Source organism: Lissotriton vulgaris, chromosome 3_2 (assembly GCF_964263255.1).
Source record: "Lissotriton vulgaris chromosome 3_2, aLisVul1.2, whole genome shotgun sequence".
Classification (NCBI taxonomy): Eukaryota; Metazoa; Chordata; class Amphibia; order Caudata; family Salamandridae; genus Lissotriton; species Lissotriton vulgaris.
In genome coordinates, this window is record NC_141690.1 from 227,830,277 (window position 1) to 227,847,239 (window position 16,963).

The following is a 16,963-nucleotide window of genomic DNA, read 5'->3' on the forward strand; positions in this document are numbered from 1 at the left end:
AATAATTTCCATTAAACAACCACTACCCCTATGTCTAGCTCAAAAGTCGCAGTACGCCAAAACGTATTCAGTAATGCCGTTAATTGAAGCTTGGAGGCCAATTTAAGTCAACTGGAAATATGGCAAAAATGCAGATACTTAATGATCTAATTTTGGGTGGAGGCATAAATGAATAAAGCACCCGGGCATTCTCGTCATCTTAAAGCTAATTAGGCCATTACAAATACTGTACGTCCTCATCAGAGGCAGACTGGGCTGGGGCATAGAGATGCATACTAGGATTCGGGGCAGAATGGTATAAAGACTGAATAGCCAGTAACTGCTTATTCTGACTCTCTTGGGTATTTGGCAATACGGCCGATTTCTGTCCTTTTACTCCAGATACTGCACTCTGCGATCAAACTTCAGTCCTTTCCAAACATCAACTTAAACACACAAAAATCAGTTTGTTAGACCGAAACAGCCATTTTTTATCTTTAGGACATTGGAGACAGATTTCAGTTTTAAAATAGAAAAGTGTCATCGGTGAGCACAGACTGTGTAATAACTATTACACTTCTACCTGGGAAAACAATTTTAATTTCATGGATGGGACGTCAACAAGACAAATCGGTCAGCACAAAGAACGAGATTTCATTTCAAAATGGGCCTTCTTTCAGCACTTTGCATTCTCAGAGTAACAGAGAGGAAACAGACATGTATTTAAATCACAACTTTATTTAAAATCCGTTGTAGTGTACTCGAGGACAATATACACAAGGCATCCAGCATAAAGGGAATTCGAGGCAAGGGAGTGTAAAGGGGCACATTTTGAAAATGATCACTTGATGTAAAAAAACACCTTTTAAAATAATGTGAAAGTCTTTTTTGCACAGGGAGTTTGCACATACTTCAGGCAATGTTAAAGGTGCAGGTAAGAAGGTTTTGCTAAAAAAATAAATAGGATTAGTACAGTACTTACTGCAGAGAACCCAGAAACCAGGCAAGAAAAAAATGAAGCATGTGATATGTTCCAAACATCTACATCCTGTCTCTACCCTCCTTATGGAAACATATTCCCAGCCACAGACATATATTAAGAGCATGAGGTTTAAAAATACAGGTTGTCTCATATAATTTTGCAAGATCAGCAAACTAGCGCCTAAACATAGCTAATGTGAAGTGCTAGAAACCAAATGCAAAACAACAAACTGTTCAGCCACACTGCACCCGTTACTGTGGTTATAGTGTGGAGAGGCAGAAGAATGTGGCATCAATATTTTAGGCATTATTTCATTTTTCCATTAACTGGTTTGAATCTGGTTTCTGGATCTGGGGCGTCTGTTAGGGGGTAGACACCATTTCAAATTTTTGGTTGGGGTACCATATTGCATAGCTGCACCACTATTTTACAGTGGTGACCCAGAACGTATTCCTTCAAGCCGTGACTTACAATCTTGCAAAGCAACACAGTTGCCATTTTAGAAAGCAAACAGGAACAGAAAAATTCAAATATAATGAAATATCATTAGAAAAAAAATATATGTAACTCCAAAAAACGTTTGCGAGGTTAATATTTAGAGTTACCACTCTGTTGCAAAAGAATAACAAATCCAGAACTGTACAGGGAGATCACGACCCCATGCTTAGCTTCGCAGGGCAGCTAACCGGGACTGCATGGCTTCGATATCTTCCTCATCCTCAGATATAGCAGCAGCCCCCTCCGGTTCCACTTCTGGGAGTGCATCTGTAACCTTGTTTGGAGCTTTACCCAAGGCTCCTAGAAGTGAACAAAACAGAGTGCATTAAATATGGCAATGATCAGTATCTAGTTTCAAGAGGAATGCCAAGGCCTTTTTTATTTCCTTCTAAATTATTGTAAAGTGGTGGAAATAAAGTGGTTCATTTTTATATCAAGAATGAGAAAAATGTCATTTCGAATTTCAACAGCATCTTTCACATGCTAAAAGCATGTGTTAAGCACACGTATTTAGCATGTGAAAGATGTTGTTGAAATTCAGGAACAACTGCAGAGATGGGTATAGCCTAATTCTAGGACAATGGGCAAAGTTACTTGCAATCCTAACTGGATGTCTGGTACTGCCTCAGCATTAAAGTGTCTTACAATCAGAAGATCGTCCTAGAATACATTAATATGTGTATTATATATATAGAGGTGCTATATCTGAAACATATACTTTCAAGGGATGGAACATCAGCAGCTCATGGAATAGGTTGAGTGATCTGGGGGTTCCATTGTTGTGGCCCTCACATCAATCACTTGTCCGACTGCGCTCTGGGTGCTGTGGTCCTTGGCTGTGCCCATGGGTGCTTCTACAGTATATTAGCGTGTGGAGGGGCACTGAATGAGCTGTCCACTTGATAAGGCGGTCTGCAAGGGGATTTAGCATGATGAAAAGTTCAAACACGAAAGGAAAGCCCGCCAGCTGACGTGACAGGAGAAAACGGACCAGCAGAGACTGCAGTGAGAGTTGGTGATATCCAGAAGGAGGCTGTTGCCGGTTATGGCCTTGGCTCCATGGGAGTGAGCGACTGGGCCGCACAGAAAAGAACGACTATGCTAATCCAGCCCCCATAGTTAACATATTACCTGGTCAATGATGGGGGTGGCTAGAGATATATGGAAGCCAACTGCAACTTTGAATGCCATGCTACTGAATACCTTGGGTCCTAGGATTATATAATTCTCCAGTGCCTGCCTGTTAAGAGAACTGTGGGGAGGATCTCTATTTTGAAGATGGGTCTACTGATTTATATGTGCTGCCTTCCGATGTGAGTGAATTCTTTATTATTACACTGATAAAGTTATGTTCGTGAAATGTATTGATGTTTTCTGTTCAGAATAGAAATTAAAAGTGCCTTAAAAAAGTGCCAGGTTGCTCATAGTAGGCTTGTGGTTTGTTGAGGTAAGTGAACCATGGAGGTGGCCAGCGTTTGCTGGGATATTTCTGACCCTTAACCACCATTGGGTCTCAGAAGGTTGGTTATCAGGCTGCAGAGCTCAATGGAAGACCCAAAACCACAATAGACGAAGGACCAGCGAGGTGCAGATGGAGGGACGCTAGCCATCCTCTTCAGTCACCCCAAGATTCCTCCAGTCATTAATCAAGAAACGCCTCCCCTCTCCCCTCCCCCACCCCCCTACAACAACAAGCCGAGAATGGTTACAGTGGCTTGGCACTGCAGTAGCTAAGATATACACCACACAGGTGCAGAAGAGGCTGGGACAGGATACAGCCAGCTAAGACCTGACTGCTGCTGGCCTACGCGGAGAGACTGACTAGGCTCCTGGAGTAACAATCATGTCCTGTGCCCGGTCATGGATGAAGTTGTGCTTGCAGAAACCATTGTGGTTGGACGTGGTGGGTGGTATCTAATACAGCATCTGCTGTAGTCTGGGTCAGACCCCCTGTTGCAGGCTGGGTCAGCATCTCTGTTCCAGGCTGGATCAACCCCGTTGCAGGCTAGATCAGCCCCCCACAACAGGTTGAAATGTTGTAGTGTCCTTTTCCACATTTCGTTCTCTATCCGGCTTGCGACATCCCTGGAGTTTGGGTGGGCAGGCGAGATCTGCTGCAGGCTAATTTGATCTTCTTACTGGCTGCCATAACGGTTTAGGGTGCTACAGGTGACACCAGGAGGAGACAGCAGTGAAGCAGCAGCGACGTCAATGGAAGGTGCGGAAGGGGCAACGGCAATAGAAGGTGTGGTTGGGCCCACTGCACCAAGCTCTACTCACAGTGATGCTGCCTTGCTTGTCTGGGGAGTAGTACTGTGGTACAGGAATAAAGGTATCGTTTTTGTACCATGACAGTTCAACTGGAGCTCAAGATGGCGGTGACTGGGCCAGTGACTTCTCCACAGAGCACTAGGTTCTGAACAACTCTGTTCTGGAACATACTCCGGAAACTTAGGACAGATGTAATGATGTATGAACGGTGGGCAAGAAGCTGGCTGAAAATCTCATGACATAGAGAGAGCTCTGTAGGGACCTTCTAACACCAGAAGGGGCTGAGAGCATACAGAATGACTCGGGGGCGGCCAGCAGTGGGTCAGAAGAGGATTAGTGGGGCACCCCCCGAGAGAGTCATCCCCAGGCCTCGAGTCCTGAAACTATATACGCTTGGAAGTCGACTGCCCTGTCGGCCCCCTGATGCCCACTCACTGGATAATGTGCACTCATTGTGCTCCTATTGTAAAATAAAAATAAAGGTTATTTAAAAAATACATATATGTATGAACGGTAGGAGAGGCTATGTTTTCAACCATAGACCTATCTGTCTACTCCTGCTGGCTCCATGCTGTGTGTCTTGCTCTAATGTGCCAATGCTGGATGTGTAGACACATTAAACAAGACCAACTGGCTTTGCCAATGCTCGTTCTTAACTTTTAAAAGAATATTTTGTTTATTTTCATTTTCATAATGTTACACATAACATTCAAACACAACATATGTTGCACTTACAGGTGAGACATGAACAGTATTATCCTTACACACCCCGCTGTATAAAATAGAGAAACCATAGTATTAAATGACGAATATATCCAATAAGAGGAGCAGTTTCAAGCACGTTACAAAAGTATCTTGTTTATGACTGTTTCTCATTCGATTTCCTACCCACCATTCCCAAGCTTGGATTGCAGATAAGCCATCAGCGGCCCCCAATAATCTTTAGGCTGTGACTAAATTGGCAACTCCTCTGCATACAATTCAAGTGGTCACCTACAGTACGCCATGTTAGCTAACCGAGCTGCTTTTGTAGGTTTAGTCCTACTCCCCCAATGTGGTGCTACCTCCTGTTTCGCTAGTAGTAGGCTCACTGACACGAGTCTCCGATTTAGTGACCGAAAGTCCTGCAGCAGCCCCACTAGGTAGACCTTCGGCTCACACTCCACCCTCTCACCACCCATAGCAGATAGTGTCTCTGTAACTTGAGTCCCATACTGCATAACCCATGGACACGACCATGCCAAATGTATGAAGTCTGCCTCTTCGGCTCCGCAGCGTTCACAATTCGAGTCCCCTTTCAGACCATATTTATATAAGAGTATAGTAAATCTATTAAATGAATTCTTGTCATATTGCAATTCGAAGTCAGTGTGCTTAATTGCATACAGCAAGGAAGTGATAAAACCGCACTCCATTTTGCCAGTGCTTTCCCACCTCCACATGCCCCATCCATTTGTCCTGCGGCATGAGGTTTGGTAATAAGGTGTTGGCCTGGCGCACTAGTAAGCAGCATCTCTAGCACCGTGAGTGTAGGGGGATAGCTAGGTAAATATGGGCTATGGGTGCATATAGCTGCTCGGAGACAGTAATATATAACCCCTTCGCGGCGGGGCTGATTCCCCCGCGGTGCGGGGGTGGGGGGGGACTGCGCGCGGCACCGTAGTGCTTGTGTCAAGCTCGGCTCATCATGCAGCATGGTGGCGCTGTGCTCATGACGAGCGGAGCTCGTCCTGACTCCACCCAGAACAATAGAACGCCGAGCACAGCAAGGGAATTATCCCTGCATGGGCCGTCTGCGGCAGTCATGACGAGCTCTGCTCGTACGCCATGTTAGCTAACCGAGCTGCTCGTCATGAGCACAGCGTCACTGTGCCTCATGACGAACTGAGCTGGTCATGAGCTCCGAAAGTGATAAAGATGAATATGGGGCGTTTGCCCGCGAGTTGTCACATAGGGCAATGTCAGGAAGTTACCCTCAGGATATGAACCCACCCCCACAGTGTTTAGACATGCCTTGTGTACCATCCAGAGCGATCTATCCTCCTGTGTCACCGCAATGGCAGGAGGACGTAATAAGGGCATCACCGTGGCGTACAGTAGAGGTTTCATAGCCCACCTTGCCAGTGCACTGCAGACCATCAATGTAGTGTGTAGTGTGTAATGTATTTATCTCAGTTCATGAAGTCACAATCCGCATATGTAGTAGGATGGCCCAGAGTAGAACCAGAGCGGCATTGTGATGTTCGATTGCTACGTGTGGTGCAAAGTCATGCGCTGCATAACAAAAGTACACAAAGTGCACCTGCGCATACAGAGAATATAGTTTTAAGTCCGGGGCACAGAACTCTCCTTCTGTATATGGAAGTGTGAGGACATCCCAGCTAATCCCTGGCTTCTTGTCTGCCAATACCAGTGTGACCAAAAGGGAGCACAGGAGTCTAAATAATTGTGGAAATACTACTATTTTGATACCTGCTACTCTATCTGCCAGGGTGAGCGGGAGAGTCATCCAATGAGCAACCTGATCCTCCAATTTGGATATCACCCTACCATAATTCTCAAGTACAACAATACCTGGATCTCTGGGTACCCACACCTCCAGCGGGAACTCTATGCCACATCGTTGTGTAGCAGGTGTTAGTGGGAAGATTAGGGATTTCGTCCAGTTTATACACAATCACGAGCAGTGCTCAAATTTAATGTACTCACGGATTACCGGGGACAGATATTCGGAAGGCTCTCTGATGTACAGCACTATGTAATCTGCATAAAGTGAGATATTTAATGGATGTAAAAGGAATTTGAGGGCAGCAGCAGAATATTTTTGCCGAACGATGCAATTCAGCGGCTCCATGGTGAGCACGAATAGCAGCGGCGACAAGGGACAGCCCTGTCGCATCCCCCTGCCTATTCTAAAGGTGTCTGACGTGTAACCATTGATAAGTACCCGAGCCACCAGTTACCCATATAGGAGACAAATCCATCGTATGAATGTCTCCGGTACCCCCATGTGGCCCAGAACTTGCAACATGTATTCCCATGCAATAGAGTTGAAGGTTTGGGCCGCATCTAATAGGACAGCCAATGCCTGTAATTTGAGGTTCCACTTCATGCAATAGCGCAAAGATGGTGCGCAGGTTGTGTGTAGTCGACTGAGCGGTATAAAGCCAGATTAGGCGCAATGCTATTACCTTGGTTAAAATTTTAGCATCAATATTTATGAGGGATTGTAGCCTGTAGGATTTGCACTGCTCCGTCCGGGCCTTATCTGGCTTTACTAGCAACACTGTCAATGCCTCTTGTAGCGATGGAGGTAATATATGGTTATGAAATGCTTCATCATAAACCGCATGTATGTGTGGAGCAAGTTCCATATACTCTTTGTAAAACTCTTGTAAACCCGTCATGCTTAGGTCCTTCCCATTCGGGAAGGCGCGTATGGCTTCTTTGACATCTTCAACTGTCACCGGCTGAACCAGATATTCTCTCTGTCCCGGCGAAAGCCACGCTAGCGCCACCTCACTGATATATTGATCAAGTTCAATCGAAGATGCTGAGCTCCGTGTCTTGTATAGACTAGCATAAAATCTTTTCGAAGCCTCTAGTATATCTGGGTTAGAGTAGAGTGTGGTTCCATCAATGTCTACCAGGTGGACAACAATATCCGAGCATCTATGTGCTTTTGATTTTTGCACGAGGCTGTGCCCAGGCCTACCACCTTTTCCATATGCCCGTGCAATGTTACACTTGGACATGAACCACGACTCTTGTTTTGCGAGGGTCTGAAACTCAGTCAGTTGTTCCCAAATGGAAGCCAAAGTGGCCTCTTCTGGTTAGCGTTCGTATTCTCACTCCAGGAAATGAAACTGATCTTCAGTTTTTTTGTTGTTGTACTCGTATAGTTTTCAATACCCCTGCCTGGGAAGTCCAGCGTATTGTAACCTTGAAGGCTTACCTTAGTGAACTCTGGCTTGATGCTGAGCCGGTGTTTAATTCAAAGTATTCTACAATCGATTTCCGGACCTCCTCTTTGAATGCCGCATCCAAGAGTGCCGCCGGGTGAAATCACCAAGTGAATGGAACGGGTTTACATGCATCATCTGAAGTTGCATGAGGACAGGCACGTGGTACGATAAAGTCCTAGGTAAGTGGCGTTTGTACTCCAACCACTGGCACACCCCAGTAGATATGAGCCAATAGTCCAATTTAGACCACATGCTGTGTACAGAGGACACAAGCGTGCCCTCCCTATGAGCAGGGAGTCGCAGTAGCCAGGCATCCGCAAGCCCGTACTCCTCCAGACCACCCTGGATCACCATAGCCACCTGCTTCCCATACCAGTCCGTAGTCACGCAACAGTCCTCTGTAGGATTTAATATTTTGGTCACCGGTGGAGAGTATATGTCTCCAGGCAGCTGTAAAAACAATCTGGGTCATCCGTGTTAGGTGTAGGTATTAACTAACATAACAGAAGTACCAGAAATTGTCCCTTGTGCAATTGGTAACTAACCCCGGTCGTCCACATAAGTCATAGGCGTGAAGGGAACCTCATGTTTGACCAGGAGGAAAAGTCCCTGTGAGTATGTAGAGTAAGAGGAGCCCAACTGATATGATGCCCATCTAGCGCCTGACGTGATCTGAGTGCTTTGCCAGGTGTGCTTCCTTCAATACAGCATGTGAATTTTGTGTCTATCTAGAAAGCGAAGCTCTAGTCTTACCTTATGAGGGTTATTAAGGCAGCATAAATTCAATGTAATAAAAATGAATGCTATCTCCTGCGTGCGTCATGTATGTATCCCTCTATAAATTGAAGGTGTACAGGTACTGATACTGCATATGGTGTGTAGAAGGAGCAATGCATATCATGTGTAGGCAAGAAACATACAAATATCCCAACATCCAACCCCTCCCACTTTAACAATCCCAACTAGCCAAAGAATTCCCCAAAAAACATTAGACATACGTAATCTCAACATCTGCATTGAACCCAAAAACAATTAACTTTTAGCACTGTGTGCTAAATTCTTCAGAGGTGCTCCCACTAGGGGGGCCGCCAGATTCCCACTCTTCCTCCAGGTGTACGGAGGTGACTAGGATCAAAGTAGGCCATCCCCATTTGACTAGTAGATGGCTGCACCATCAATAGTTTAAGGCCTCGAGCTGGCAAAAAGCCACAGACATGGCCATGGAGAAGCTGCAAGGCATCTCCAGACAGCTCCATCTAGGGCCTAGTGCTCAGCAACAGCAGTCAGATCTCCTTGTCATCTGAATCAGTTATATTCTAGGCATGTTTACTTGGTAAAAGTGTCTTTAACCCTTGGCTGCGGGGCACATTCCCCTGCTGAGGGGAGGGGGGTGCGCACAGCGCCCGGTGCTCATGACGAGCTCAGCTCGTCATGAGCCACGGTTCTCGTGTGCTCATGACGAGCTGAGCTTGTCACGACCACGCCCATTTAATGGAACGCTCAGCACAGCAGGGGAATTAGCCCTGCTTGTGAGCGTTCCAACGGTCATGACGAGCTCAGCTCGTCATGAGCACACGGGAACCGTGGCTCATGACGAGCTGAGCTCGCATTGAGCATGGGAGGGGTTAAGTACTCCCTGGCTGCTTTAGGCGTCGTGAAGATCTTCTGCTGTCCACGGTTCTCCGTGTGTAGGCGTGCTAGATATTGCATGACATAGAAAATGTTTGCATTTTGTAGCTGGCGTTGATCAGTAGAAATTCTCTCCTAGCCAACTGGACTGAAACCGTGAAATCAGGAAAAAAAAGCGATCTGGTTTCCTTGGTAAAGGACTTCCCCCCCACTTTTCTCGAGTCAGTTGGTAGACTGAATCTCTATCACTATAGTTCACAGGTTTTGCTATAATTGGACGCAGGGGGAGTTTCAGGCGGGGGTCACATCATAAGTGCACAATGAGCTTGAGCCTCTGACAGTCTGCATCAGACGTCTTTGCAATCCTCCGAAATTAGGCCACTTCTTCGAGTCTGTGCCCGCACTCGTCGCACCAAAGCTCAAATGTTTGAGCAGTCAGTGGCTGCACCACACAGCGTCAGCTTTTTCTAGGCTGGCGCCGCGGCCCTAACTGAATGTACGGTTTCCCCAGCCTCGCTACCTCTCCTCGCTGCAGCATCCCGGGTGTAGTCGCCACCGGCCCGACCCCTCTCACCTCAGCCATTAATACATGCACCGCTGCTCAGGCCCGCCAGTAGGCACCCACTGTGTCTGCACATCAAGTTGGGAGTCAGCCCAGCTTTGGTCTTCATCCACACCCTTTAGGCCCGGCTGCGTCTTTCTCTCCGCCACATACTATTTCCCCCTAAAAAGAATGCTAGACGAGTCAGGTCAGCGGGGGCGTCAGTTAATCTCCGGGTAATTTGAGGATGGCAGGATGTTAAGCAGATTGCAAGAACCCAGCCGGCAGAGCTGCACTAAGGTGCGGCCATCTTGCAGTTTTAGCTGTAGCCACCCCAGTTGGCTAAAATAAAAATATATCATCCATGCAGACCACATTGGCAAATCAGGAGGTGGTCTGGCAATTCTCCTTTAATGAAACCGAATGTCTCTATGTCTCTCCTTCACTGCATCGTGTGTGTGTGTTATATATATATATATATAAATATATAACACACACACACGATATATATATATATATATATACACGCACACACATAGAAGGTGTACTTTGTGGGAAGATGCAATAAATGACATATCACTATACATAGTTAGCTCAGCATTATAGAACAGTTCAATATAAAGAGAGGTAAACAGTGAAAAAGTCGTAGATGGACTAAAATTGTGGTAGATACGGTGTGTGGATATATATATATATATATATATATATATATATATATATATATATATATATATATATATATATATATATATATATATATATATATATATATATATATATATATATATATATATTTGTTCCAAGAAAATCCTCTCAAACAGGAAAGGAAGTGGCCGCACTCTCGTGGTGAGTTTTCAAATTTCTTAATCACGAACAAACAGGACTTGTTTCGGCGAACGTGCCTTTTTCCCCTGTATACACACAAAATAAGGAAGCTACCCGCCATTTAAAGCTCATTTCCTCATGGCTATTCCCCTTCCGTTCACGGGGATTCATTTCATTGACAGAGAGCGGACAACCTCCTCGATCCCAATATAAAGGCCATCTTTAAATATGTTTATATACATTATATGCATAGCTTTCTAATCATACTAATTGTTCTTGCAAAGATGGATCACAATTCATTATATATGATTTCGACTAAATCTATTTAGCTCTCAGTCATTTAAAATAAAACATTTTAAATAAATTCTCACGATTAAGCCCTGGGTGGGCAATGTCATTTGGACCTTTGAAAAAATTAATAAACAACATAATTGAGCCCTGTATGCAAACTGACAGTTCGAGATACTTCAGCAGTCATAGATATATCTACGGACAATAATGCATTTGAAAAAAAGTTCATTCATATTCAATATCCATGATGGCATAAAACCATCAAATCAACAATTCTCAATATTCACATAATTTGAGGCCACACTTGTCTACGTGTAGTGATCGTTGTTTTACAACTCCAGTGTATTTCAGAGCCATTTTAACCCAAGTGTATCGCTAATTCTTCTTCTGAGTTAAGGCCAAAGGGAATAATGGTGCGTAAATCGATTATGTATCTCGATTCGAGTCTACGTAATCTTTGTATCCTGTTACCACCACGGTCACTTGCAGGAACGTGGTCAATGCAAAAGAATTTGAGAAGGGAACGATCACTATTATGATTTTCAAAAAAGTGCCTCGCCACTGGATACGTCGGGTCTCTATTTTCAATTGCACGTGCATGCTCTAGAATTCTCTTCTTTACAGGATGTTTGGAGCTACCAACATACATTTTCATGCAAGGACACACCAGGCAATATACACAAAAAGGTGTGGTACATGTCAGAAAGTAATTTATAGATACACACACACACACACACACACACATATATATATATATATACATATACATACATGCATGCATACATAATGCAAGCAGTTTTGGGTATAGCTCTACCTTCAATTGGTAGCCAGTTGAGCTTTTTGAGAGTGGAAGTGAAGTGGTCAAAGCAATTTTCCTCAGTTAGTAATCTAGCCGTTCCTTGGAGTGCTGCTTTCAAGGGGGCTGGGTGTGTTTCTGAGGCACCCATAATTGTTGCATTCCCAAAGTCTAGTTTGGGGGGACTAGGGATTGCACAACAGTCTTTCGGTCTTTGGAGGGGATGAATGAATGGTTTGACTTTTGACTAAGATGTTTAGGCTTGTAGGAGGCCCTTTTGGAAGAGGAATTAACATGCTCTTTCATACGCAGGTGACTGTTCAGAGTAATCCCTAGTAATTTAACTTCATTGAAGACTGATAGTTTACAGTTTAAAGCAGTAAGGTTGTCAAGCCAGATATCTACAGGAAAGGGTTTTTCTTTGTGTTCGATACAAAGCAGTTGAGCCAAGATTGAACCGTCGAGAGAGTGAATGAATGAATCTTGTTTAAGTTAATTAAAACCATAACAATATTTCCATAAAACCAGACAGGTTGTAAAAATAATAACATTTTTGGTCACCAGTAGTATGTTTACAGTTGAGAGAGTACTATTTAAGTGCTGGATCTCTTTGACTGATGAGATTTTCAAGTAGAGTTTTGTATCATCTGCATAGAGGTGGTAGACAATACCAGCCTGCTTCAGGATCATTGCAAGGGGTTCTATGTAGAAGTTAGATGGAGCAAGAGATAGGATTGACCCTTGTGGGACTGCCTGTGTGATTGGTGTTGCTTTAGAGGGGAGCTTGTTTATTTTGATTAGCAGAGTGTGTTGTTTCTGGAAGGACGCAAACCTCTAATGGACAATTCCCTTGATACCAGTACACTGTGAGAGGATGTTTAGGAGGATGTTGTGGTTGATAGTATTAAAAGCAGCTGAAAGGTCCAGGAGGATTAGGAGGCAGGCTTTGACACCATCCAGTGATCTGTGTAGGTTGTCTATAATGCTCAGCATTGCAGTCACTGTACTGCAGCCTTTCCAGAACCCTGATTGGAATGTGTTGTGTAAGTTGTAGTTTTCATTATGGTTCTTTGGTTGTGCAAACACACATTTTTCTATCATTTAGGCAAGGAGCGGGAGATTAGGGATAAGTCTGAAATTGTTACGAACATTCTGGTTGGCGTCCGGCTTTTTGAGGAGGGGGGGGTCACTTGGCAGAGTTTGACGGAGGCTGGCATGGAGTTGCTGGATATGGAGGAGTTAATGATTTTGGTCCATATATGAGAGATGGTGTGGCTGAGAGTTTTTTACAAGTGCCGCAGGGAGCGGATCAGAAAAGTGCGATGTCAGCTTCATGCTGGTGAGTAATTAGAGGACTTCTTATTCCAGGGTCTGGTTGAATTTTGTCCAGGAGGCATACTTTTTCAATTGTAGGCGGTTTAGGTTGGGGAGCTGTGTGTCATTTTAGTTGCTGTTATGTATCAATGTACTTGATTGATTGGCATCTTTGTTGAAGTCTCATGAAATCCTAGCTATTAGACTGATCGAGCTTGGTTTCGATGTGAAGCTTTAGGCCGGCTTGGAACCTTTTAGATCTACAGCTGCAAGGGATCTCTCTTCTACTCCATCAATGCCCTTTTTAAGCTAATCGCTTGAGAGGTTCTTCAATGCTCATCTTTAAGCTCCACTTTATTTGATCTATATAGGACTTTAAGTAAGAAAAAGTTCAAACAGAAATTGGCTTATTGCTGGGGTGGAACCGAAACGTACCGTACTGGTATTGATTTTTCTTAGCCTAACAAAAATCTAAACAGCCTCTCACTCCTTGCTGGGGCACACAAACATGCATCTGTCCACTGGCAGGAATATGTCATGTGTGAGGAAGTTTTGAAGAAATGACCATGTTTGGGAATATAAATTGCTAAAAATCTAATAATGGTACCATTCAGTGCAATCTCCTTACCAGCAAATCAGCAAGAGGGGTTTGCAGTCAAGACAAAGAAATCAAAACTGTGTATATGTTAAAATCATAGTTCAAATATGTTTACATACAATCCAAAGGAGGAACGTAAAAGCAGGAAGCCAAACTGGCATTTCATTTCACTTGCAGTTGCTTTCCAAAAAGATCAAGATTCCGAAAATGCATTACACCCAGTTAATCTATCACCTGTGAGCACCTTAAACCCAGTTTTCTAATTATTGCCTTTTTAGCGATTTAAACAGCGCATAGCTAACCAAATAGGGTTTCTCAGTGCTAAGTACGAAAGCACACCAGGTGCCCAAAGCAAAAACTTTCAACTGTATTTTGATTAATGCCAGGTCTCTGGTAAAGCATAGTGTGGAGTGTGCTGAGCGGATTCTTGACTTGAATGCACAAATTGCTTTTGTCACTGAGACTTGGACGGATGCCGCATCTGGTCCCGACCTGGTAAAGGCTACTCCACCTAATTATCTTAACTTTGTCCTGGATAGACCAAGAAAGAAGGGCGGAGGTCTGGCTATCATTTATCAGGCGTCCATTCAAGGACACTTTTTTCCAGCTACCTCCGGGGCGTGTGAGGCCCTGGGGTTTAAACTGGATCTCTCTAACCATTATTCTTTTAAGGGCTGCCTACTTTATAGACCCCCTGGGACGAAGTCCCTTTTTCTTGATACAGTTGGTAGCATTCTAGAGGAAGCCTTCTGTGCCAACTCCTACACCGTTCTGGGTGATTTTAACTTTTATTTGGAAGATACCGCTGATGCTGACACCTTGGCCTTAGTGGATGCCATGTTTGCAGCTGGTCTGACCCAGTCGGTAGTAGGGCCAACCCATCAGGCCGGCCACACTTTAGATGGGATATTTTCCAACAATCCTGATCTGGTATTCCTCAAAGCCGAACCATTGCCATGGACAGACCATGGGGTGGTGCTGTTTTCCATCCTCAGCCCACGGGTCAAGACAACGCCATGTGAGGGGCAAACAAGTAGGATGTGTAGGGCGTGGAAAAACATTGATGGTACAGCCTTGGAGGAGCTGCTTATGGCCTCTGGCCCGGCCCTATCTGCAGACGTAAACATAGCTACTTCCGAGTACACGGAGTGGATTGATGGGGCCTGTCTCAAGTTGGCTCCTCCTAAGAGATGTCGGCCCACTAGGCTGGCTCCATCAGCTCCTTGGTACTCTGACGCGCTCAGAGAAGCCAAAGTAGCATGTAAAAAACTAGAACGTATTTGGCGAGCCAATTACACCGAGCTTGATAAAGAGAGACTGAAAGCCTGTCAAAGGGCTTATAAAGATAATATTAGGAAAGCTAAGAGTGTCTACTTCACGAACTGTATTGAGAAGGCCAAAAACTCAGCAAAGGAACTTTTCGATACAGTGGCCAGCCTGGCCTCTCCCAAATCGGTGATTGTGCCACCTAATATAGAACTTTGTGAGTCTTTAGCAAATTTTTTTCTGAACAAAGTTCAATTGATTTTTACCTCTCTTGAACCTCTGGTGGTCCAGAGTCTCTTGGAGACGCCCCACGGGAATACTCCGGCTGGACCCCCAGGAGCTACATTCTCGACCTTTGAGCCAGTCAAGGCAGGTGATGTGTTAAAACTTTTGTTGGCCACTAAATCAGGCTCACCCCATGATCCTTGCCCGACTTCTACTGCAAAGTTGGCGGCCGCTCCTATTGCGGACCATTTGGCCCGCATTTTTAATTTAATGTTTGAGAAGGGGAACTTCCCTAAACTCTGGAAGCGGGCCTCAATCTGCCCACTCCTCAAAAAACCCTCCCTTGATATTGCGGACCCCAACAGCTATAGGCCAATATCCAGGTTGCCACTGCCGGCTAAGTTGGTCGAGAAAATCATGAACTCCCAGCTCTGCTCTTTCCTGCGTAATTCAAAGGGCCTAGACCCAGCCCAACATGGGTTTAGAGAGGGTCACAGCACCGAGACCGCTCTTATCTATAGAGGAGGTCCGGAAGGTGCTTGATGAAGGGGGCCAGGCAGTGTTGATCCTCTTGGACCCGTCTGCGGCCTTCGATACGGTCCACCATGCTTTGCTGGTGGATCGGCTGGAGGGCTGCGGGGTCCATGGTCAAGCACTTAACATCTTGAAAGCCTTTCTAACAGATCGGGTACAAGTGGTGGCGATGGGGGAGTTCGAATCAAGACGTTTCGAACTCCAGCAACAGGGGGTGCTCAACAAACTTCAAGTTCTACAAAATGCGGCCGCCCGCCTTATTGGGGGATTGCCCAAGTTTTCCTCAGTCTCCAAGGAGCTGGAGAAGTTGCACTGGCTCCCGGTGCGGAAGCGGATTCTGTTCAAGGCCCTCTGCATTGTCTTTAAGGCACTACACGGTCTTGGCCCTCTGTTCCTTCAGGATCATTTTCAATGGTACAGACCAGGAAGACAACTTAGGTCGGCCAGTCTAGGGCTGGTTAAAACGGCTCGGATCAGGAAGGCGCGCTGGGGCGGAAGGAGTTTTGTTAGGGGAGCTGCGATGGCGTGGAACTCCCTCCCTCTCTCCCTTAAACAGACCGAGAATCTGATGGCAATCAGAAAAGATCTGAAAACATGGCTCTTTTCCCTCTAGTACCCGAAAAATACATTCCCAAGGAATTATCATTTCAGCGCCAGGACACCGACTGGTAATAGCGCGCTTAACAAGTGTTATAAATAAATAAATAAATAAATATTAAAACAGCCAAGTCTTCAGATGTTTGCGGAATAGTGCCTCTTTCAGACGAAGGTGGAGATAGAGGGATTTCCATAGTGTTGGTGACAAATATCTAAAGGATACCCTCCCTTTCTGGTGTTGTGAATCCACGGTACCCGAACCAGTCTATGATTAGCAGAGCTTAAGGATCTAGAAGGACAGTAGAGAGTCACCAAGTGACTCAGATAATGAGGTTTAGATTGGGAAAGTGCTGTATAGACAAAGCAAATGACTTTTCCACAGTTCCCACAGTTAAGTATAGTTAGGTGACGTCTTAGGAATCTGACCAAGAGGATGTGGTGCTGCATTATGTATACAAAATGATACAGCCTGGTACCCCCAAGCCCAGATGAACAAAGTTAAGGGTCAAGCCTGGGAAAGTATATGTTTCTAAGTGAGGGGAACTGAAAGGAATTTCTACATTTTAGAAAAGAATTGCTAGAAATCGGTCAGTGTGTTCTACTAGCCAGCCAGTGAGAGCAATGAAGGCCAGGCTTGTACTAACAGACACCC

At 45.0% G+C, this 16,963-nt stretch overlaps 1 protein-coding gene across 2 annotated transcripts in view; it reads right to left on the reverse strand.

Moving 5' to 3' along the window:
- Positions 1 to 697: 697 nt before the first annotated feature.
- LOC147725568 (charged multivesicular body protein 3) overlaps positions 698 to 16,963 on the reverse strand; it is a 474,260-nt gene continuing 457,994 nt past the window's right edge. Inside the window, exon 6 of one of the 2 annotated variants that reach the window (XM_086964262.1) lies at positions 698 to 1,759. In XM_086964262.1, coding sequence (XP_086820388.1) covers positions 1,626 to 1,759 — 134 coding nt within the window. In that variant the 3' untranslated portion in view covers positions 698 to 1,625. The remainder of the gene's footprint in view (positions 1,760 to 16,963) is intronic. The other variant, XM_086964263.1, reaches the window with a different exon arrangement.